Source organism: Eubalaena glacialis, chromosome 1, assembly GCF_028564815.1.
Source record: "Eubalaena glacialis isolate mEubGla1 chromosome 1, mEubGla1.1.hap2.+ XY, whole genome shotgun sequence".
Lineage (NCBI taxonomy): Eukaryota > Metazoa > Chordata > Mammalia > Artiodactyla > Balaenidae > Eubalaena > Eubalaena glacialis.
This window is the reverse complement of record NC_083716.1, coordinates 227,688,971-227,714,031: the sequence shown is the minus strand read 5'-3', so window position 1 is coordinate 227,714,031 and position 25,061 is coordinate 227,688,971. Positions and strand designations below refer to the sequence as shown.

General features: G+C 39.1%; 1 protein-coding gene across 1 annotated transcript in view; it reads right to left on the bottom strand.

Annotated features, from left to right (window-relative positions):
• The window catches only part of NYAP2 (neuronal tyrosine-phosphorylated phosphoinositide-3-kinase adaptor 2), a 245,018-nt gene that overhangs the window by 90,856 nt on the left and 129,101 nt on the right, over nucleotides 1-25,061 (bottom strand). The window contains exon 3 of the mRNA XM_061205498.1: nucleotides 15,302-16,396. Within this exon, the coding sequence (XP_061061481.1) occupies nucleotides 15,302-16,396 (1,095 nt within the window). The remainder of the gene's footprint in view (nucleotides 1-15,301; nucleotides 16,397-25,061) is intronic.

Sequence of the window (25,061 nt, the reverse complement as noted above, 5' to 3'; positions counted from 1 at the left end):
CACTCTTTCACATAAACACACATATGAAGCAGGTACAAAATGTTTAATCACAAAGTACCTCAGGAATAGAGGTGTTTCTTTTTCATTTCTTGTGAATTAAATTTAAAAAAAAAAAAAAAACGAAACCTGGATGTTATTCCTTATTCCTTATATAAACCAATACTCTTTATTACTCTGATCTCTTGTTTCATAAGTTATCTGGTAGCGAACTTCTTTGTGGCAAAAGCAATCTGAACGATGAATAATGCCTCAGAGAATTCCGATATCCATTGTTTCGGGTTAGGCTCATGGGTTAAAAGAGGGGAAGGAAATCAGGCAAAAAGGAAAGGAGTAGGAGGAGGATGAGGAGAGAGCAGTATTTGCAACACTAGATTCTTTTGTATGCCTCAAACAAAAACCACCTGTCTCCTGAGGGTCACCAGACCCAGTCCATTGGAGTGAATCCAGGATGCCCAGGCTTTTGTGAGCTTCGGAACCTAAGAAACTGTTGTGACATGGGCCAGGAGCGCCAGAATGGCACAAAGCAGAGGCAAGGGAGAGAGAAAGCATTTTTGTAAAATGCTAAGTTCTAAATCTGCCTGTCTCCATTACTATCGATATTTATGCCTTTGTACCAATGTGTTTTTAATTGCCCAGTCTTCCCCAAGAAGGTGCCCTCTCCATTAATATATGTACCTCTCATCTTCATTTGAATTATTAGGTTTTATTGCTCGACGCTTCAAAATAAAGATTCTAGCACCTGGAATAGTGCCTGGCACAGAGTAGGTATTTTATAAACATTCACTGAATGAATGAAAGACTGAACGAATGCATATACATGGTTAAAACACTTATGCATTAAAAGCATCAAAAAGAATAAAATACTTAGGAATAAACTTAACCAAGGAAGTAAAAAACGTGCACACTGAACATTACTTCTTCCATCAATTTTACCAGCTCTCCCCACTCTAGCTTAGTATTCTGGAATTTAGTGTGAGGCCAACCCTCCACTTCCATCAGGTTGCACAGCAACTCCTTATGTGGTTGCATGTTAACGCTTGACAGGAACTTATCTGATCTTTAATAGGAGCCCGTCTCCAGATGGAGACCCAGTGTGCTCTTCCATACCCTGAGGACTATTGATCCTCTGACAAGCTGGTTTTGATTCCTATTCCTATTTCATGCCTTACAATTCAGATCCCTAACATACAAGTCTTCAAAAAGTTTTGCTATATACCCTAGGTGCTTACTTTCAAAATTGGACCTGATTCTGGTGGTTTCAACTTTTCCTTTTGGTGGATTATATTTGAGTGCAAGTGGGTGCCTTTTAGGCCTTTCTTTCCCTTCCTCAGTCCCAGACCTAGGGGTTTCTGTTCATTTGAAGCCACTACAGATGCAACTGACCCAGGAGCTCACAATCTCCCAGGGGCACAAAATGCAGGTCTGGCTTCACTTCTCTGGCTCAATAGCTTTCACGGTCTTCTCTAAGAAGAACTTTTAAAATTAATAAAGAAAGAAAGAATGCTGAAGCCCAAGGAAACATACATTTTACACAACACAGATTATGAGCTGGCCTCCTTAAATGTCAGCTACGCATGAGTCTCTCTAAGTCATCCATTGATTTCACATGGAAGTAGGTCAGGACTGCTTTTAACTGGAGAAGCCTCACGCTGCAGGTTTCATTTAACTATGTGGAGGGAATATTAAAAATTGATGTGCAAAGCAGACCTCTGCTTAATTAGCATCTGGATAAAGTCTTTACTAGGAAAGCCATGGAAGTTAATAAAAAATGAGAAAATTGACAATGAAGTCTTTCAACAGCTATTTTTGTGTCTGTAGCCTTTCATTTATGCAAAGTATATGGATGGTCACTTCATGCCTTGCCTATTTATGCTAGTTAATCTGTATTTAGGAGGCTGGAATTCTTCCTCTATCTGGGGTTGCACACGCTTTTATACAAAATTTGAGTGTTTCTTGTTGCTTTTTTCTGATGTTGCATTTTTTCAAATGCTAAACTTCAAATCTGTTTGCATGTTGACTAATCACTTTAAAAGGAAAAGAGATTCTATTTGAATCTGCTTAGAAATGACACTTCACAAATCATCCTTTTAACGGTCCCTCATCTACATACTAAATATTTTTTTTATCTTAAGCACTTTGGATCTTTGGCTTCTACCTAATTCATTGGTTAAAGCTTATACCTTTTTTGGAAGCAAACTTTTCATTTTAAGAGATAAATTTGTAACCAGAAAAAGAAAAAAAACATTCATTACATTTGAAAAACACATCAACAACCAGTGATATTGCATTTTTTCCTTTGCTGATAAATCATCTTTGACAATCATCTTGCCATGTTGCCTGGCCCTTTGTACAATGAGGATGGGCTCTTTGTTCTCAGAGCTGTTCTTTATAGGGTCAGGGAAACTGTGCTCTCTCAGGTGTGATGTCTCTCCACCCTCCAGGCTTAGATATCATCCAGCAACCCAGAAACAGCCTGCCTCCTGCGGGGACATTCTGCCTAGTGCTTTATGCTCTTCGCATCAGGTATGGGATGATCCACTTAAGATGTCAGATCCTTTACCCAAGCCTAACTGAAGAAAGTTGTGCGAACAGTATGGGCTCCCTGAAAATTTAATTCATTTTTGACCTTACTGCATTTTTTTAAATAAAATATTTATTCTTTCCCCAGATATCTAAAAATCAAACGATCACCTCTTATAGTTACACAGCCATTTATATTTTACAAAGTCTTTTCCTGAACCTAATTTTCTTTCATTTTACACAACAATACTCTGAGGTGAATATGAAAAAACTGATACTTGGAGAGTTTGACTTGCCCTAAAAGTGCAGCTGTTCAGTGACAAATCCATCTATTGACCCTACGATATTTGATCCCCGGGTCTTTTCTATTCATTTATATCAGGTGACCCCCCCCCCCCAATCTACCTTCCATTATAATGATATTTTTTTAAGCTGGTCAAACAAAGGAATTTTAAAAATAGAAAATAGAGATGAAATAGAAATAGAAATGAAAATAGAAATAGAAATGAAGATACTTTCTAATATTCCTTATCTCCTTCTAGAAATTAGACAGTAAATGGGCTCCACTCAGTACCACGTACAATCCAGCTGATAGTTTTCTATCTACAATGTAATATCTTAATACTGTTTCCATAACCATTTACTGAAAATCTATGCTATGCTATTTTTCATGGTCCCTACTCTTATTCTTTTATAAAATATTTAGATTAGATTATAAGTACTTCCTTTCATTTTCCTTGCTGAATGCTACCTGGTTTTATCAATCAGTAACAGGACTGATTTCCTGACTATTTTATGTATATAAAAATCATCTGAACCTGGGTTCTCCATTGATATTCCTTGGAGCAGTTGGTTCCTAAGTACTTTAACTAGTGTTGACCTTGGCATCCTATGCAGAACTCAGATTATTATCAATACCTAGTAATCATGGTAATTCTATTGGACTAGGCTATTAAAAAAATGTTAGCGGTGGAAAAATCAGTAAATCCAAAAATATAAGTTGATTATGTAAAATACAGTCATAGAAACCATGGGTACTTAAATAAAAATATATAGTCTTTGCTCTCAAAAATGTACCATTCAATTGTGGAGGTTGGATACACATTCATTCAATTTAGCCAGTCACTTGATAATTCAAGGAACACTTACTGAACATGTTCTCTGTGCCAGAAAAATGTGCTAGTTGTTGAGGGGGGAAAAAAAATAAAGACTTACTACTGTGTCCTGACCATTTAGTTGGAAAGACAAACAGGTAAATGCTAATCACAGCACTGTGTCAGTCATGTGTCTAAAGAACTTTTTTATGTAAATGGAGGAGCAGAGCTCCCCAAAAAGGAAGCCGGAGGGACAAAGTTCAAAAAGGATTGTTAATAAGGATATCACAATGCATGAGAACCAAGAGAAACGTCTTCAGATGGAGGAATCAAAGATGTCTAATGTTTTGTGATGTTTCCTCTTCCAAGAGAGGTAAAGGAAAGGGCCAGAGACCAGTTAGGAAGCCCTATGTGACTCTGGACTGAGCAGAAGAGGTTGAAGCTAGGTTGTAGGAAATTAAAGCTGGGACGGGAGACATGAAATGGAGGCAGCAAGTAAACACTCACTTGAATGGTTTGGCCATAAAAAGGAAATGGAAAATCATGGCTGGGTGTAGAGTCAAGAATTTTTTTTTCTGAAACATCAATGGACAATTTTATTATCATTTATATTTAATGATCATAAATAAAGCATGGTTTAGAAGCCAAAGTGAGTTCTGCCAGCTTCAAGTGAAATTATCACTCAACCAAAGAAGGACCACTCTGAGGCAATGTTTTAATTTCTTAGGTTTGAAATTTCTCTTAGACAAAAGCTCAGTCAAGTTTCGTTGACAAAAGCTTGCCTCATTTTGACATAGCTCTCTTGTTAATCATCGGTAAGTGGTTAATAACTTATTAATCAGAGAATGAAAGAGGCAACTTTGAGATTCAGAATGTGAATCTGAATGTAAAGAGAATAATACTTTGCTTCAGCTCTGATCCTTCTGTTGGGGGCTGCTAACATCTAAATCCTGTCCCAGCTTCCAAGTTCTTGGAAATCTAGATTTCTTATTTGTGTTATGGGAACAAAAACCACTTTTGAATTATCCACCCATAGCAATGTGTGTGGATCTAGGGTTGGACAATACGTGGATGCCCCCCATCTCTACTTTCTGACTCTTTCTATTGTTTTTCTATCCTTTTTCTTTCTTGACTTAATTATATCAGTTCCATCTGTAACAAGGGAATAGATGCAAAACATTTCAAAAGGTGATATTTTATTGAATGTAACTGAAACCTGACCAGAAGAAAATGTAGGGGAAAGTATTCCTTCTACCTTCACTTGTCAGAAGACTATTACAGGCTTTTGCATTTGAAATTTTTCCTTTAAGTTCAGCTGTTCTGGGTATACCTGGCTAGGCAGGATATTCTGCTTCAAAATCCATGTTACTAACCCTCCTTCCTCCCCTCTTAGATTCTTTACAGTATTTTTACTCCTTTCATTTGGGAATAGCAATAGCCCAGATTCTTCAGCTGATTGGTTATTCTACCAGGAGTGGAACGTTTAATTAACCTAGCTCCCATCAGCTAACAACAATAATGAGTTGGCTTCAACTGAGAAACACCATGCGCCACTAAAGACACTTCATTAAATTCATAATTGCCATCCATTTCCTGAATTCTGAAAACTGATGTTTTTGAAAATTAAAAAAGTTTTCCAAATATTTTATAACTTAAACCCATTTTTACCTGGGAACACATGCATTTAAGACCACCAGTTACATAACAATAGCTCCCTGGATTTCTGCAGTGCTTTTTCACCAAGGAGGTTAAATGACTTAGTTGAATGTGTTCTTATTCTCTTTACTATTTGAGTTCAATAATGCACAATGTTAAACAGTAGAATTCCTTCTTTAAAATGTTAGTCTCTATTATTTCTTCTGAAAAAAAAGGCATCTTTCTATCTCCAAATGTTGAGAAATGATCAATTTTCTCAGCTATTCGTTTGTACAGGAACTGGTGACAATTTAACATCTACAAAATGGTCCACATTTAAATGCTTTATGGCTCTATTCTTTATATCCTTCCCCTAATAAATCTGCCTAGAATGAAATGGGCATTCTTTTAAACAGGACATTTAAGAACAAAAGCAATGAATTCAGCATTCAGCATAGTTCCTTTTTTGGCTGAATGACTATATTGATTTCAGTGCAGAATTTTCTAAGTCGTAGGATCCGATTTTTTTTTTAATTTAATAGTCAAACATTTCTCTTATGGCTTTTGTTTCCTCAAGTGCAATAGCCCTCTCAAGTCACTATGCCTATTAATTCAACAAATTCAGTAAATACTTACCACATATCAACTTTGGGGAAGACTGCATTGAGCCAAGTGCTACATGAAAAATAATGATGAAAAGATATGGCCCTTGATCTCCCTAGCCATGTGTCTTAAAGGGGAATAAGACAGAGAAAAAAAAAAAAACTCTACAATGGGTCAGGATAAGACACATACCATTACAGATGTATAAAGTGCTCCCAGAGTTTGAAGGAGAGATTATACATAAACAACAGCACAAAGAAAACTCGATGAAGAAGGAGGTGGAATATAAGCGGGGATCCAAGCTTTAGACTTTGTTTTATGGAGTTACTGGGGAAGTCCTTTCAGCAAGGGAGAGCAAGATCAGACAGAAAGCTTCAGAAACAGGAAGTGGTCATTTGTTTGGGGATCTACAGCTCATTCAGTAAAACAAAGATGCATCAAACAACAGAGAAGGAAGAGATTCACAGTATGAGCACTTAATATTCTCATCTGAAAAGTGAGAAAACTATGGCATTAAGAGATGAACTGACTTATCCAAAGTCTCAAAGCTTCTTAATGCTTGAGCCAAGATGAAAAGCATCTCTTGTGATATCCAGGCCCTGTCCAAGCCTTCTAGATCATATTAAAATGTAGGACAAATGCAAGGAACTATGATATGACTGATAGGAACCCCTTCTACCTAATATTTAATTACTCATTGATGTCAAACTGTTGAAAACACATGATGTCAAATACAAATCAGAAATTGAATTTCCTGTTTGAGGTAATTCAACAGAAGAAAAAGAAATCAGCTCTAGTGTATTGACTACAAACTGAGGAAATCTTGGTTTCAAAAAAAAAATAGACTAGTGTAGCTTTATGTCTGAGTTGAAAATGTTTCTGCATTATTTCAATCTAAAGCAGGGAGGTTCTTCTTAATGGAGAAAATTGCTGATTAAATTGCTGACGAGAAATTGCACTTAAAGATTCAGCAGCCAGAGAATATAAACACGGGGGATAAACACGTCTGCCTGCATCAATCAAAGACAGCTGCAGTCTACCCCCAGAAAGGTGAGCAATTATTTATGAAATTATGTCTTCTTCAGTGATTCTATGTTGCAATCCTAAGAGAAATTGAATGAGGAAAACAGACAATGTCATGGTCCCAATTAACCAAGGAGTCACATGCATTTTCAAAATCAAGGGATTTTACTTATACACTATTTAACCTCATCATCCTGAAAAATTTTTTTAGCTTTAAAAAATAGTAATGATTAAATAGGCCAGCATGATCTTGAAGAACTGTGTATGTGTGTGTGTGTGTGTGTGTTTTAAAGATGGGTGTCTGATTCTGCCAAGTACACATTAACACAAATCTAAAGAGAAAAGAGGTGATGCCAAGAAGCATTTTGCATAGGGCTCTTTTGGAGCTTTTGTTGTTTTACTAGATCAGTTTCTAGGTTAGTGATGCTAGGGCTCTCATTGCCTTTGGGTACTGGCTGATTTTTTATTTTTTTTATGCACGGAGTGTTTTTTTCCCTTGGGATAGCCCTGGGCCACCAAGACACTGCTTAGTTATGGACAAGATGCAAGGATCTGTGGACAAAAGCCCTATATCCCTGGAGGATGAATCATCTATTTGGTAGCTCAGTATTGCAAACCTCTCAGACCAAAGGAATGTGCCCATATATCCTTAAGTTATGCTTAAAGGCATTAGGAGCACTCACAGTCTCTTTGCCCAGGTCATTTAATTGTGAGGCCCGCTGGGCAGACCACATGCCTTCAGGGGCAGCTCAGAAGCCTGAGGTCCAGAAAATCCCCTCGCAGTGACTAGGATATTCCAAAGTGAATTTTGGAGGGTTCTGAAAAGGTTTTCCAGCCCCTTCCTAAGTTGATGACAACCATTAAGTGGTCCATGCTATTTAGGTACAGATCCAGCTTTCTTTTATCCAGCAGATATCTCTGGGAGTGATAACAGTATGAGCCATTAGAGTTTTTGATGGTAACTGGTATATTTTAATGGCAATTGGGAGGGGAAAGAAATTAGGGAGACCGGTCAAGTATAGATAAAGTATCATTAAGACCAGAAACTCTGAAGCCAAATAAACTGGGTTCAAGTCTCAGATTTACTCCCTATGTGACCCTGGGTAAGCTGTGCTTCAGTTTCTCCCATCTTTAAAATAGCAGCGTTAATATCACCTGCTTCCACGTGTTGCTATGAGGGTGGAATACAAGCAAAATGCTTAGAACCGTGTCTGGCATAGAGTAAATGGCATAAAAGTAAGTACTGATATATGCTCCTATTGTTATGGAAGCATTCTGAAGGAAAAGCTTGGGGCTGCATTCCTTCCCCAGGGCCTTACCACTGCTTCTTGGATGAATTCCACTCTGGGCTTAGTTGGACTTGAAATTGTTTCTGAGGCAAAAGCATTTCCAAGAATCTCATCACCTCATTTCCCCATTAGCATTGTCAGCTCTAACCACTGAGACCCTTGGCCCAGTCATGACAGTTAGACCTCCTCCTTGCTTTCATCATTCCTTCCAGCATCCCACAAGGAAGACTCCCATTCTCTTGTACTGCTCTCCCGCATTGGCTAGATCATGGGCCCGGGTGTCCTCTCTAAACAGCACGCCCTTGTTCTGCATCATGGCTCCATGTGGGGGCTCCACCCTGCTCTGGCTACTCCTCCCACTTAAATGACCTGGACCCATCTAAACAGACCTCTGGGGTAAAAACTGCTGTTGGCCTGAGTCTCAAGTTCCCCTGCCTGTCTGAAAAACAGAAACAACTCCTGCCTGAAGTAGTTCTTACCAGTGGTTCTCAAATTCAAGTGTTGAGAAATTCTGATGAAGTAAATGACACAGACCTAGCATGACTAAGAGGAAGGTTATAAGTAAGAACAAAAATGGACATTATTCACACATTGCCCACCATGTGATACAATGTTAAACTCTCAAGGTCTCCGGAAGAATCTTGAGGTAGTGAAATACTTTTCCCTGCTGATCCAACCAGATGACCCTGACGGTTTTTTTGCAAGTTGCCAACTAATCAGTAGCTTACTTAAGGAAAGAAAAACAACATTCACTCATTTCAAGTTATCTGGGTTTTACTTTTTCCCCTTCCTCTTCTTTCTCTTATACAAATTCTGTTTTTGACTTTGTTAGATGAAAGCAATGTGTTATAGGTTTCTCTTGCACACAAGTAAATGGTGTTGCTAATATTTAGCCGTATACCCCTGAGTTACTGTTAGATAATAGGCATAAATACTCCTGGGGATTGTCCTTAAAAAATCAGGATCCCAGGTCCAACCTCCAGGATTTCTCATTGAACAGGTCAGTCTATAATAAAGCCCAGGAATCTGTATTTTTAACAATAGGCAGGTGAATATAATGCAGGAGGTCCTTTGCCCGCTGTGGTTTGTTTTCTTTGGTTTTTAATTTTGTTTTTTTGTTTTTTTTGGCTGCATTGGGTCTTTTTTGCTGCCCGCGGGCTTTCTCTAGTTGTGGCTAGCGAGAGGGGGCTATTCTTCGCTGCGGTGCACAGGCTTCTCATTGCGGTGGCTTCTTTTGCTGTGGAGCACGGGCTCTAGGCGCGCGGGCTCAGTAGTTGTGGCGCTCTGACTTAGCTGCTCCGCGGCATGTTGGATCTTCCCCGACCAGGGCTCGAACCCTTATCCCCTGCATTGGCAGGCAGATTCTTAACCAATGCTCCACCAGGGAAGTCCCGCCCACTCTGCTTTGAATGACCCAAGGATCTTCCCTGGAGCATGTCCCCGGCGTCCTGGCCTGAGAGCATCCTCATAACCCAGGTGCAGGCTCAATTTTCCTTCTGAGCTACTAGAAGGAGTCTTGCTAAGGCAGAAACCAGTCTGAGGCCACAGTGTGGGACTCAGCAGGAAGGCAAGCAATAAACAGCAGGAAAAGAACCTGACAAGAGTCATGGTTTTATTTAAGAAATTTAGCAGAACCTATAGGCCTTGGTCTTGCCAGGCCTTCTGGAATTCTCCTTGTCATATCCTCTGAGATCTCTTCAGTTATTCTGGGTGTAGCTCAACTCCTAAATGCCTTTGAAGGATCTGTGTGTTCCAGAGGTTCAATATCCTGCCTCTCCCCAACTCTGGCCAGGTGGCTTCTACACCACACACCCAGAAGTTCTGCTCAAAGTCAACATGCTTGGCAATGGGCAGTCACAGGCTGAAGGCTCACCCATTCCCCACAGCAAATGAAAGATCCAGACTCCTGGGTTCTCTTCCCTGCCCATCCCCTTTGCTTCTCTGTCCTACCCACTCCTTGTCAGTCTCTGCTTTCATAGGAATAAAAAGGAGAGAAAATAAAGTCCTTAGCTAGTGCACTTGCTAGATTTTACTGAAAAAAATGATTTTCAATAGGTTAAACAAAAAGTGTAAGTTCTCCTAAAATAAAGTAACATTCGTTCCATGTTTCCCAGGACAGTTTAGTTCTTGGGAAGTGAATATCCCTGACCATCTCAGACATGAATCCAAGAACTTCATCCAAGACTTAGTAAATGGATTCAAGTGGCCTTTGGAAGTCAAGGTCACAAAGTCCCTACCCTGAAGTCACACACTTGAGTTAGATGAGAGGCTCCACAGACAAGTTTGGGTATCTGGTTTCTTGGTCCACAACTGATTAATGGTGTGATAATACAATACAATAAGGAAAAGCGTGAAAGGAAACTAAGAAAGAAGGGGAGGGTGCATCAATAGAACTACCTGGAAGAAAGAGACGAGGCAGGAAAACCACGAGAAATAGAATTTAAGTGAACTTAAATGGTAGAGCTGTAGAGGGCTAGTCAGCTATACAACCTCAAAGAGCCCTCCTGAGGACACCCCAGTATCACAGTTAATCTATCAATGCTGTCACTGCTACTAAAAATGACAGGACAATCATAGCCACCCCTGTGTGAGGCCTCCCCTGTTCAGGTCACCTTGATGGACACTTCATGTGCGTTAGCACATAGTACACACACAGTGATGATCACAACAGTGACCCTGAATCATAAAGACGGCTACGTGATGTTAGCATACCCTTCCTTTTTCCTAAAAGTGGGATACTATACACATACAGAAATGTGTTTTAAGAGATTTCCTTCCAAAATCATTGTTTTTTCAATTTAAAATTATTTTTTAACTAAATTAGTAAGAGTAAGTTGGATCAGTTGCTTCACCAGCAATGCCTAATATTTTAGGCATTGCTGGACCTCAAGTTACATGAAAACTGAGACAGGTATGTGTGTGAGGGCATGGGGGGCATGGGATAATTTTTTGGTTTTATTTTGTTTGTTTGATGGTTGCTTTGGGTTGTCATCTTTGTGTTTGGTTTTTGTCGCTGCTGTTGTTTTTTAAGAAAGTGAATGGAAAGGCAAAGTTTACATCTGGTTCCCAACTGTGTTTCATCAGACCTATAGGACACATTTATATCTATAATTGTAAAAATGTAACATAACACCTCAAAGTCTTAAATAGGAGTCTTTTTAAAGGGCTGAAAGATTTAACAGCAGAAAATGGTGTATCTCCATTAATGTGGAATATTATTGAGTATGATGAAGGTCTTTGGCAATGCCAACCCACCATTTATATATATATATATGTATATATATATATATATGACAATACCAGATGAGTGAGCTTGCATCTTTTTTTTTTCCTTTGATCCTTCTTTGGTCCTACTGTGTTTTGGTGCTTCTTCTCTGGTTCTCTGTGTACCTTTGTATGTGCTTCATATGTTGGCACCTATATTTGTTTATATGTCCATTTGACCTGATGTGTGCATTGTGTGTGTGTGTATTTCTCTTGGTGTCTCAGTTTTTTAATTAGTCTTTTCTCTTTGATGTTTCATGTTTCTTTCTTTTTTTAATTTTCTCTTTACATTTTTCCACTTTTAACTTTTCTATCACATTCTCTCAAGTATATTATAAAATTTAATTATATCCTTCATTATGCCTTGTACATTTTCATAGAAACATACATTCATGCATTTATATTAAATAGAGGCTAAACTTTATTTTTAAAATATTTCTTATTTGACGGGATGAAAGAGTTTTTTCTCACTTGATTCTGGCTAATCATTTCTATGATTCATGGCTCTTGATTTATTAAAATAAAATAATTTCATGGCCCATTCATGACTTAGGTATTCTAAAGATTCCAATCAAAGGATATATAAAATAAAAATGTGTAAAAGGAAGATAAAAATGATAGGTAGAACATTATCATTTGAGTCTCCAAATTCACCACAAAACATATTTGTACTTCACCTACTTCTCATATAGACACAGAAATTTACAGCAATAAAATACAAGTTAATCACTTCTTACATGCCTTATGTCCTCTATCTCTGCACAAATTTAAAAAATATTAATAATAACCAATTCAACTAAATTTATTATTGTTAGTATACTCATATACAGTTAAACATAATAATGTCACATCAACTAGGAAAAACATGCTTCCTAGAACAATTAATATGGAGGCTGTATTTAGAAAATGGTGAAGCAAAATGAAACTGATTCATGGTCTACCACTATTGTCTTATTTTATCTCTTTCCTATTTTGCAACCCCCATCAATAATTATAAGCCTTTAAGATATGAAATTATTAAATTAGGTGTATCTTTTATAGAGTATTAAAAATAAAAGTTGAAGGGATAAATTTTATTTGACATAGGTTTTTAAATTAAAGTGGAAATATTATATTTGCTTTGAATTGAATACCAGAAAACTTGAAAAATTGACATTTCCAGTAAACCTAGAGGGGTATGGAGCACAGAAATACCAGTCTTACTTTTATCTCTGAAATGTAAAAAAAATGTCAAATGTGACTCAGGGGTCATGAATGTTGGGGACACTTATCTTGTCCCTTTGTTATCAGCAGGTGTCTACGAATCCTATCTGTCAAGAGTGGAGGGGATAGTTGTATCACTGAGTGTACTGCAGCAGTAATTGTAGGTTAACTTTCAATTATCAACAATTTTGGATCTACATTTTGGATTACAGGAAGATTCTGAGAGCCCCTATGATTTTGTTAACATCAGATAGTGTTTTTCTATTTTCTTCCAGAATCAAAAGTAAATGGCATTGGATTATTCATTAGAAACACTATGTGCATTTTTCCTCCCTTCCATTTGTGTAAAGTAAAATATTGGAATCCATGTAACCCAGGGCATGACCTTCCTCTGAAGGGTTGATACACAGTTAATAGCACATGGGAAGGAATTTAATCCTTGGAACCCTAAAAAGCTATAAAGAGCCTAGATCACTTCTCCATGTACAAGCTTGGTTTTAGAAGCACATAAAGCTCATTTTGGAGTCGAATGGAGAAGTCTGTGACATATAGCACATAGACTGATTCTAACAGATGGATTTTTCTTGAAATAACTTCATTAGTTAATCACTTTTTTTTACATATACTTTTTCTAGCTAACTGGTATAGCTGCCAGCTGGAGCTGCTAAGAATCCTCCAAAGAAACTGGTAGGTAGGGAGAATATTGGCTAATTTCACCAATTCTTGGATGAAACTTCTACTAATTTCATACTAACCATTACGTATTTTGAGAGTAAAATCTTTTCCTTTATTTTTTTTCAACTTTTTCCAAAAACCTTACTCGATCTGAGTTTAAACCAAATCAATCATATGGAAAAAACTTTCAATTTTAATAAATTGTCTAGATCAGAGTTTCCCATACTTGACACTATTGACATTGTGGATGAGATAATCCTTTTTTTTCCTGTTCTTTGCTTTTTTTTTTTTTTAAATTTTTGTAGCAGGTTGTCCTGTGCATTGTAGGCTGTTGAGGAGCATCCCTGGTCTCTATCCACTTGATGTCAGTAGCATCCCCAGTTGTGACAACCAAAGATGTCTCCAGACACTGCTGAATGTCCCTGGGGGCAAAATCACCCCAGCTGAGAACCACCACTCTAGAAATAGGAGGTTCCTAGTTTTAATTCAATTTTTAAAATAATTTTAAAAATATTTTAGTGTATTCATGTATGTATTTAATTCTAGATATGTCTAAAATATGAGAAGTTTTTGCCTTTCAGTCAGGTAAATGAAATGTTTTTATTGGGGAGGGAGGGAGTAGAATTATTTAAGTGGTTAATGCTTTCATAAATCTCTCTGGTTAAAGAGAAAAAAAGATAAGATAAATGGCTTTTAACTACCAATGAATATTACTTATCTAAGGAGTGTCATCATCATCTTCATCAGACATGTTGAAGAGTTCTTTTCCTTTAAAGAAGGTACTCAATGTAACTGTATGAGTAGAATAATAAAATCCTGTGGTGGGATCATTTGAGATGTAAGTGATTAATTTTCAGCTTAGGTGCCCTAAGGCATTTTTAAATAAAGGAAAGCAGTGTAATTTAATGAAATGAACATTGAGAAAACTGGGATCTGTTTTGACTTTACAATATCATTAGGCAGTGATTTGGGGCTCACAAAAGGATTAGCCATTCAGATAGAGACATTCCCTGGCCTTTGAAATTCAGGGGTACATATAATGTTCCCCTCCTATTTATGACTTAGTGATCTTTCTGTAACTTACATATTGATGGACATAGGAAGAGAACCATGGGAATAAGATGCTAATTACCAAGGGTTTTAAAAGGGAAATAGTGAGCCTATTCTAGTTTAGCAGAAAGGTAAGAATGTAACAACATGAAGTATGTGGAGAGAATCATTCATTGTTTTTTAAAAAAGTAATGATTCTATTCGAATTGCTTTCTTTGCAGCAAAGCCTTTCTAATACAGATTTGCTCAAGCAGGCTTTTAATACAAGATAATTTTAACACTTAACCAATTCCATGTTTGAATGTATAATTTCCCCCCCCAAATCGAGACATGTACCTAAAAATTTTATAGTGATCTGTTTTCTTTGTTAGATTTCCCAGAGCCCCTGAAGAATTTAGATCTTACACTTTATTTTAAATTTAAAACTGATTCTTTTTAATATGTTATATTGTGCAGACCATCACTTTTAGTTCTCTCAGAATGCACTATTTCCTTTTTTTTTTTTTTTTTTTTTGGTGTCTTAAAAGTATGACACAAATTTATTACTTTACAATTCTAGAAGGCAGAAGTCTGAAATGGGTTTCACTTGCCTAAAATGAAGCCTGTAGGCCGGGCTGACATTCGTTCTGAAGGCTCTAGGGGAGAATTTGTTCCCTTGACTATTCAATCTTCTAGAGGTTTCCTGATTTCTTGGCTCATGGCCCCCTCGTCCATCTTCAAAACCCGGAGGGTAGCATCTTCATTCCTCTGACTCAGACTGCCCTGCCTCTGTCTTTCGCTTTTAAGGACCCATGAGAACGCACTATTTCCTTTGATATGGCAAAAGCAAAATCACACATCTTGAGCCTTCAACTAAAAGGACCAAATATCACTACTACGTGCCTTATCTGTACATCACGGGGTTCACTGCCCTCAAGTCACAAAGGAAAGCGTCTGTGCACTTACTTTCAGCAGGTTCTTTAGGGCGGCGGCCGCTGGACGACTTCCTCAGCAGGCTGCGTCCCGAGGTAAAGAGGCTAGTTAGTTCTTCCAAAGGACTCGTGGGAGTTCTGGACCGGGAGCCGCTCGGAGCCGACCCGTAGGTACTGACCGAGGCATTGACCATCTTGCTCCCATCTTGCGACACCGGTCTGGGGGTCAAATGAGGCACTGATGGAGAGCTCCTGGAGAGGCTGCCTGAATGCACGGCGTCATAGGGTGGGGGCCTTTTGAGGCTGAGCGGGGTCAGGGACCTGCCCATGCTGACCGGTGACGGGGAGGCGGAGTGACTTTTGGGGTAGCCGTGGGGAGACTGCGTTCGGTATAGAGTGGAAGGCGGGGGAGGGGACGAGGAGAGAACCGAGGCAGCAGGAACGGGTCCCAGGGCTCCGGCCTGGTCTTTCTCCAGTTTAGGGTGGCCGGAGGCCTGAGACGGCAAGGAGGATGGTGACGCCCCGGCCTGCTGTTTCATATAAGACACGTTTTCCAGCACAGGAAGCTTTGTGACCTCCAGGGGGGTGAGCGGAGACTCGTCAGAGTTGGGGGAGCACTGCACAGGGGCCGGGGGGAACACCAGCAGCGGGGGTCTATGAGAAAGCAGGTTGGGAAAGGGCGGAGGGATGTCACAGAGCAAACCCTTTGGGGTACATGGCACTGAGGACTTGGCCAAGTCCAAGTCAGGCACCGTGGGAGTAGCACACTGCGAAGAACAACTGTGATGGTCAAGGTCACACTTTGAGTCTTGGCCTAAGTCGTCAAAAATGGGGTATTTCATTTCTTCGTAGACGGCCTCACTCTGGTCGTCATCGTCTTTCCGGAAGTCTCTGAGGATGTTCCCCACCATCTCAATGTACACGGGCTCCTCCTCCTCGGGGTCCCCTGAGGGGCTGCTGACCTGGGAGAGGGAGGAGTCCCGAGGGAGTGAGGTCCTCCGGGGCACGTGCTTCTTGATATACGTTTCGTCAAAAGATGCGCTGAGCTGAGTGTCTGGATTCCGTTTTGGTTTTGGAGGAGGAACCTTCTTTGAATATTCATCACTGTGGGGTCTTGGTTTGGCTGACACTAAAAGAAGAAGGAGAAAAAAAACACATAAAATAGATGAGTACAACAGGAAAGCTTTCAAATATGACTTTCAGGTGGATTTACTACTCTAAATATTTGAGGGGAGGGCTAATGCTTCGTTTCAAGCTGGAGACGTAGACTACAAATCCAACAAAAGTCAAACATTTCCATATTTAGAAAACTATGATGCAAGAACAGTAGTAATATGTATCTTCAAACTAATATAAATAATCCAACCCCAATAACTGTATTAAGACCAGGACTTATTCATCCCTCTGTCTTAGAATTCCTAAATAGAAACTTCAGATGACACAATTGGATAAAAACAATCACACATTTCATAAAAATCAACTTCTAAGAATTCAGCAACAAAGAAACTTAGGGGAAAAAATCTAGAGTTTCTATTAGTACAAACGGTTACAAAAATACCATGGGGACTGAGCCCTTTAAATGATGTGGCTATTCCACGTGATCACATCTTGCTTTCATTTGGGATAAAAATGTTCCAGCCTGCTAGATTTAATCTCTGTCTTGGTTCAGATAAATAACTTTTATACAGTTAGGTCTGATACTTCAGGGGAAATTGATGTGAACATTTTATGAGGCTAGGCAAGTTAATCTCCAAATCTCCAGGTATTGTTCATTATGGTGTATTTGTCTGTTTTAGTTCATAAGATCTCTTATGATATCCCAAATGCTGTCTTGGAATGAATTTATTGCCCTGACACATCAGAACCCCCTAGAGAGTTTTACGAGAGAATAATCCAGAGAATGATATGTAAGCTTCAAGAATAACTTCTGGAAACTCACAGCAGATATGCATACAAGTACACCCCACAGCCTACGGGAAGCCCCCCTTGTAATGGAACATAAACTTCTGACTCCATCTAGCAGGTTGGAACAGGCTGGCAACGTGTCTGTGACTGCAATCAATTGTTTAGCATGCAGGGAAAGTACTGGAGTCTTGATGTTATCTCAGTATCTCATTGTGCTGATATATGATTACAATGATTATCATTTTTATGCAATGTGGCAGAATGTAGTTGCTTGTGGTAAGTGGTAGCATATAATGTAAGTTGACGGTATAGCTTATAGGTGTACACCGATGAGAAAAGAACAGCCTTCTCTTTAATTTGCAGCTTGAAGGGAGGGGAGGTCTCAAGGCACAAACCAGGAAACACCCCAAATTTTCTGGGTCTTTTTTTCAACTAGCAAAACTTATGACACAGGAGCTTTTCTAAAACTTACTATAGGAGAAGCAAGTGCTTAAAGATTAGTTAGGTGGCTGCTTTATGCATCAATCATGCCTTCAGAGAAAGAGAACCCATCAAATATTCTAGCAGTGGCTATATCTTTTGCTTTTCTAGGTCATTCCTGCTTTCAAATATTCTGCTCCATTGTACCCATGATGATGGTTTCACTCACTACAATCAAGCAGCTTGTTGAAGGGAAGTTTCTTAATGTATGTCGACTTTTCCTTAACTTACAGTAGGAAAAAACTAGGTGCCATTTTACAGGGGGACGATACAGCAGTAGAGCCTTTTAGTGTCAAAAGGGAAAAGCCTAGGGACATAATGGAATGAAAACTATCCAGATAATTCTTTAGGCGGGACCCAAAGTGACCAATAGCTCCTCTCTATATCTCCTACTGGTCATAAATTTTTATTGGTTTTGAAATCTACCATGCATGTTAATTTTCATATGATTCAAATAGGTCATCAGATTACATACAAAAATCGGAGCCCAAATAAAGTAAACCCATAAATTAATGAGTGAGATTGACTTAGAACTGGAGGGAGTTTGAAAGAGCCAGGACTTAGAACAAAAGTCCATCCAGATTATCCTTCTGAAGCTTGTTTCCTGCCATGCTCCACCTCAGTGTGTCATCCTAGGCTAAGTAACTCACACTCTAGGAATATCTGCCACTGACTATTGAGTTCTAGGAGCTGGACGGTGTGGGAAGTAGCAAGGTGTTTTGTAAATGGAGAGTTAACCTAAAGCTAGGAATGAATGTGTGTCCATGAGATGGATAACTTCATTCTATGCTTAAAATCATACTTAGAATAAGATTTTCATTTTTTTCTGGTTCCTAAATTATAATTCACTGCCTTTTTCTTTGACCCTTCCCTAAACATAGACTTGGGTTGTTGTACGGACAGAAATAACAGGACAGGCAGAGCCCAAGCCTAGGTAGCAACACTGCATTGAGGGAAGACCATAACCCAGGATTTTTAGGAAGCTAGAGATCAGTGGTAGAGCTGAGAGTGACATGATATTCAGGGAAGCAGCAGCCTCTTCCCTGGAACAAACATCCCTCTTCCCACATAGATTAGAAGGCGGCCTTCGGAATAGGCAAGACCAATGTTTGGGTTGCACTCAGAATATGCAACTTTGTTTGCCAAAAGATCAGAAAAAAATGAAATAAAGACCCGCCATATCTATGAAATGTGGAAGAAAGAAAAAGGTTCTATTCTAGAACACAACATAGTTAGAATTAAGGTAACTATTCATTATGAAGAAATTTCAAAAATTTATTTGTACTGTTAGGACAACTTCAGTACCAAACCAAGTACAGGTATTATCTGACGAGGGGGATTAAGTATAATATGTGACTCTTATGATGACTCTGAGGTAATCGAAATTGACAGTTGCTATGGACTGAACTGTGTCCCCTCCACAAATTCATATGTTGAAGTCCTAACCCCCAATGTGATGTTATTTGGAGGTAGATCCTTTGAGAGATAATTGGGTCATGAGGTCATGAGGGCTGGGTCCTCATGATGGATGAGATTAGTGCCCTTATAAGAGGAGTCACTGGGGTATCTTCGTCGTCTTATTCTCTCCTCCATGTGAGGACATAGTGAGAAGGTTGCCATCTGCAAGGCAGGAAGATAATTCTCACCAGAAACTGTCTATGTTGGCACCTTGATCTTGGACTTCTGGCCTCAAGAACTATGAGAAAATAAATGTCTGTTGTTTAAGCCACCCAGTCTGTGGAATTTTGTTATGTCAGCTTGAGATGACATAGACAAGAGAATACTGATTGAGCCCTACGTAAAGACCCTATAAAGCTGACTCCTGAGCACCCACTTTTTCATCCTCTGGCACTGTAATACTTTAGTAAGCTTTGCTACTTGAAGAATTAATTTAACTCTTTCCCAGTCTCTTAAATGTAACTCGCACCTTCCCTTGCCCGATACCTCCTCACCCCCTGAAGCCACATCACAGAGAGCATATTACAGCTGAATACAGAGATGCTGATCCCAGGTACACCCAGGAGCATCCTTCCACCACACTGCCTGTTATTCTGATTCTTCTTGATCTGATGCTCCAACTTCTGATTTGTGCCAAGGCACGTGCCATGCTATTTAATTAGACCCATTTTCTAGATGCTCTTTGTATTCTGTTGTTGTTTGCTTTGGCATATAGACTCCCTGCCCCACTAGGTTTTGTAGGTTCTGCTGCCCACCATCAGAAGCAATTCTCCCGCCAACCTTGCCCAGCAAATCCTTCATTATCTGGGCAAGCTTCTTCCCTCTCCCCTTCCCTGTGTGGTGAAAAGAGCCAAATGCAGGCAGAGTCATATAATTCAAGCACATTTTGTTTCCTGCTCCTCTTCCTTTGTATGAATCCAAATTTAAAATGAGAGAACTGAGGATTATTTAGTGAGTAAAGCAATAAGTAAATTACAGCCAATCAGGATGAATAAACAGATTCATTGCTTCAATATTGGGAGACTTTTCTTCCAGGCAATGTCTGGTTCCCATTCCACATCCTCCTTGCAATCTCATGGTTCTCTCTGAAAAGTCAGAGGAGGGAATAATTTCATCTCTAATGAACTGATTTTTCTCTGCATTTGGGACATCATCTGGTTTCACTTTATTCCATGTATTGAGTAAATATGAAATTTTGTTTCAACTGTCATATCTGCTTTGTTTTTTGTTTACCCAAATAAGAAAAAGTCTGAAATTTTTAGCCACTTTGCCCCATGATTTAGTCTAGTTTAACATCACCCTGGGGAATTAAAAATTAAGGAAAAACTCATGTTTCAAAAGTTATTTCTTTAGAAGGTGCTTAAAAATAGTCTTGATCTACATACATAGATGCTGAACTACTGCTAATAAAAGACAATAAAAATTGCATTCCAAATGTCAACACTTAACCAAATTCAACCACCATAAAAAGGTGATTTTTATTGCTCTTGAATGAATTTTAAATCATTACTAATAAGTCCAAAGATAGAAGCAATAATCTCTGTTCAGCTCCAGACACAAATTTCATACTTAAAATAGTATAATGACAGTAGCATTGAATAAGCAGAAAGTGACATTTTTGAAATGAAATATCTGAGCACAAAGGTAATGCATGGCTTTCAGTCATGCCCAGATGATCTGTCTTTCAGAGTTAATTTTGGAAATCTGCCATGTCCCTTGTCAAGCTATTCTTCTGAAATAATATTTTCCATATTAAAAAAAAAGTGTAATGTAAAACCAGGCTTTGGTGTCTGTAAATGTTCTTGACCCAAGAAGTGAAAAAAGAGACAACATCACAGGTGGGTATTTCCCCTGATGGAAAGTCTCTTTGGTCACAGACTCCCAGAATTTGAAGGACTCTTAGAGATTATCCAACCCAAACTCCACATATCACTGATGAAGAAATACAAATGCCTTATCAACTACTTTAAAAAAACCTCATAATGTCAATTCAATCTTTTATAACTTTTAAAACAAAGGAAAGAAATAAGGGGGGAAAGCTCTGTAATTCATTATTTTGTATATGGCATAAAGTATCATTTTAAAAGGTCTTCTCACTCATGCTTATAGTGGTATTATCACATGGCCTGGTTATAGAGGTATACTTAAAGAGCTCTGGTTATAGAGATATATTTAAATAGGTAATTCAAACTGGGAAATTAGAGTCCAGTGAACAGAAGTAATGGCCACACTCTGTGATACTGAACTGGCTGATTCTAGAAGGTGGGAGACACATTTCCCACTTTCAGCAGAATTGTGCTCACAATAACTCTCTTTTCACAACTCACAATTCCAGAGGTTTGAGCAATATTTTTATTTTCAGTCACAAGCCCCATAATACCATCCACAAAATTCTTCCTTTCTTATTTTATTTTATTTTTTTAAATTAAGGTGTCTGTAAAGGGATGGGAGTTACAAATACCCTTGGTCTGTTTACAGTGGGACCAAGAAAGTGTGATAATGTGCAAAAAGGATCAGATTTGGAATTGTAGTATCTGTTCTGTAATACCATCCTGGATCTGCCAGCAATGAAAACACAGAATTCAGATCAAAGTGTGGATGGAAACAGTGTAAGACACGGAACTGGATCAACACTATGGTCTTAAAGTTGAGTGGGACTGAAAGAGCCTTGGCTTAAATTAGATACAGGGCATTTCTTATGAACAAGAAGAGATGACTCGAAGGGCAGATTCAAGAGCTCAGAGAGCAAAACTAAGAACCACAGAGAACCAAAACTGGGGGAAGCTGGGCCCTAGTCAATAAATTCTGCCCCCGAATAGGGAGAACTGGGCACATGTGCACAACTGGATTTCCGAATTGCTATGAACCACTGACTTCTATGTGACTCCCCTCTCTCAAGCTCCTACTTTTTTGAACAAGACTGTACCCTGCAGTATTCCTGCTCCTGACCTGCCAGTCTATGTCAGGTTTTGTAGGGCAGATAAATTGTACTTTTAGTTCAAAGACCTTTGCATATGAGGAATTTCACTCAACGTGCCACATGGGCATGATTTAGATGATGAAATCCTGGATTTCAACCTGATGGTGTAATGCAATGAAACTTTTGGGCAATATTTGCCTACTGGAAATATTGGGACTTGAAGACAAGTTGTGATAGACAGTCTTCCGAGATAGCCACCCTTAATTCCTTCCCTCCTTGTGTGTTTTCCACCTTTCAATAGGTGGTCTATGTCCCTCTCCTCAAATCAGGGCAGGCCTTGTGACTTACCTTGACCAACAGAATGTGGCAGAAGTGATATTCTGAGTCTTGAATTTAAGAGAACTGACAGCTTCCACTTCCTCTATCTGAAAAGCCAATTGCCATGTAAAACCTCTTAGACCAAAAAGCTATGAAGAAACTCAACCTAGTTTTGCAAAGAGGCCACACAGAGAAGAAAGATAGCCCAGGCATGTGAGTAAAGCCTTGTTGGACTTTCTAACCCATCCTGCCTGCCAATTGAATACAGCCAAATGAGAGACCCCCCAACCAATGACACATAGAGTAGAAGAACTACCTATACAAGCCAACTCAACTCACCAAATAATAAGTAATAAATTGTTACTGCTTTAAGCCATAGCATTTTGGGTCAGTTTATTGCACAGCATAGACAACTGAAAAAAAAATCCTAAAATTAATTTCCTGTTTTATGTAGCTATCTCATAGAAAATGCTATTGTTATTTTCACAGAACTAGGGTACAGTGTGCACCCTGAGGAAACAGAAAGCATCCTACCAGAATAGGGAAATTAAAGAAGTAAGATTGCCTTCTGAGTATTACAAAATCACCACAGGATGATTCAGAGAAGAGATATAAAAAGAGATTACATACTTTCTGGTCAAAAAGACTGGATTGAAATCAGAGGGAAGGTATTAACATATGTAAAGGAAGAACAAACAGTGGGGATCTTTTTAGCCACAAGGATTATAAAACCAGGAAACTCACAGAGCAAAAGATGGTGGACCCTCACAGCAATGCCCAGGGGATCTGGTCCTCTGTTATATCCCTGTGTGGGGATGGCCCCAGCACGCTGATAGAACCTAAAGCTTTGACCTATATGATTCTTACGAGTCATTCCTTCTCTAACTTCAGTTTCATTAAGAAACTTTTTAATAAGAGTGATTTCCAAAATATTATGCATATATTTCACATGAGAAACCAGCAAGGTGGAATTCTGGTTTCATACACTGCTATGATCTGAATGTTTGTGTCCTCCCCACCCCCAAATTCATATAATGGAATCTTAACATTCAATGTCATGGTGTTAGAAGGTGGGCCTTTGGGAGGTAATTAGTTCATGAGTGTGGAGCCCTCATGAAGGAGAATAATGGCCCTATGAAAGAGACCCTACAGAGCTCCCTAGCCCCTTCTGCTATGTGAGGACATTGAAGAGGTCAGCAGTCTGCCGCCTGGAACCTGACCAGAACATGACCATGCTGGCACCCTGATCAGTACTTCCAGCCTCCAGAACTGTGAAAAATCATTTCTGTTGTTTATAGGTCTGTGGTGTTTTGTTATAGCAGCTTAAAGAGAGACACGTACCCATCTCTTTTGAGCTTGGCTACTTTGACATCTTGGTTATTCTAGACATCTAATGATGGAGTTTCTGAGTTTATAGATTAAAAGCCAATACTTTACCAGGGAAAATTCACCACAATAACACCATTGCATGGGAATCTGTCCAGACAGACAGCCAGCATTCCTAAAGAGACATGACTCTAGTTATAAAGTTGATCACAAATATCCAATTTGATATTTCCATCCCAGGGAAATATCTTGTTTCCCAGTCTCCCCCTGCTCTAGTCGTGGGATGCCCTTTAGACATAGCCCACTTGGAAAGAACAGAGAGTGGCTGTATTGCAGGCCTTTCCTTGGCTACACTACTGCAGCCTCTCAGACTCCACCTGCCATTCCAAACTTTACACAAGTTGAGAAGGAATAGAGAAAAGAACTGGAGGAAATGTATCCATCGGGGAGAGAGACCAGTCTGCAGGGATGATCTCAGTCAGACAGGATGCTAAACTATTAGATTCCACAACTGACAAAAACTCTTTTCTTGATAAAACAGTAGTCAGGCTCTTGAACCTTCCTCTAGGCTTATCTATGCACTTCCCTGTAGAATCCACTATTTGTAATAATCCTGCCAAAGCCAGTTTACCCAGAAACCCCCACCCTCAATATCTGATCCCCCTTGATATCTGACTGGGTTCCCCATCCTCCACTGTACTCCCAGTGATGTCTGATCATCCTGGCCTGTCTTCAGCAAGAATCCTCTTAGGTCAGTTTAGCCAGAAATCCCCCCTTACCCTTGTGTTTCCTCTTAGTAATTTTCCATCCAATGACTCCCACCCTGCTTCCTAGTTCTAATAATTCCCACTTGCCCCATACTGTATTTGGAATTGACCTCAGTTCTATACTGAGGTCTCTTTTCCCCTATTGCAATAGTCCTAAATAAAATCTAGTTTTACCATTTACTGTCCAGCTCTGGCTTTTGTTTGACATCCCTGAGTTATACATGGCTGGTTTATTCCTAGCACTCAGATCTCAGCAAAAAAAAAAAGTCACTTCTTCAGAGACGTCTTCCATGACCATCCAATCAGTACTTAATCACACTGGATATTTCTCTTGTTTGTTTCTCAGTTGGTTTATTATGTAAGCATAATGACTTAAAATTTTCAATTCTCTTTCTCATACATTCCTTCAGATATTCATCCTTCTTCCCTCCATTTTCAAAATGTTTTAATGAAAGCTGATCTCCTTAGAGTTTTTAGGTGTACTTAATCTTAAAGACTAGTCTTATTTTAAAAAACAACCTAAATAAAACTCCATATCTACATTACTACAGGTTCCCTAAACCAAAAACTCTCTTGGTTCTATCTATGCATACCAATCACCTCCACATAGTGGTCAATCA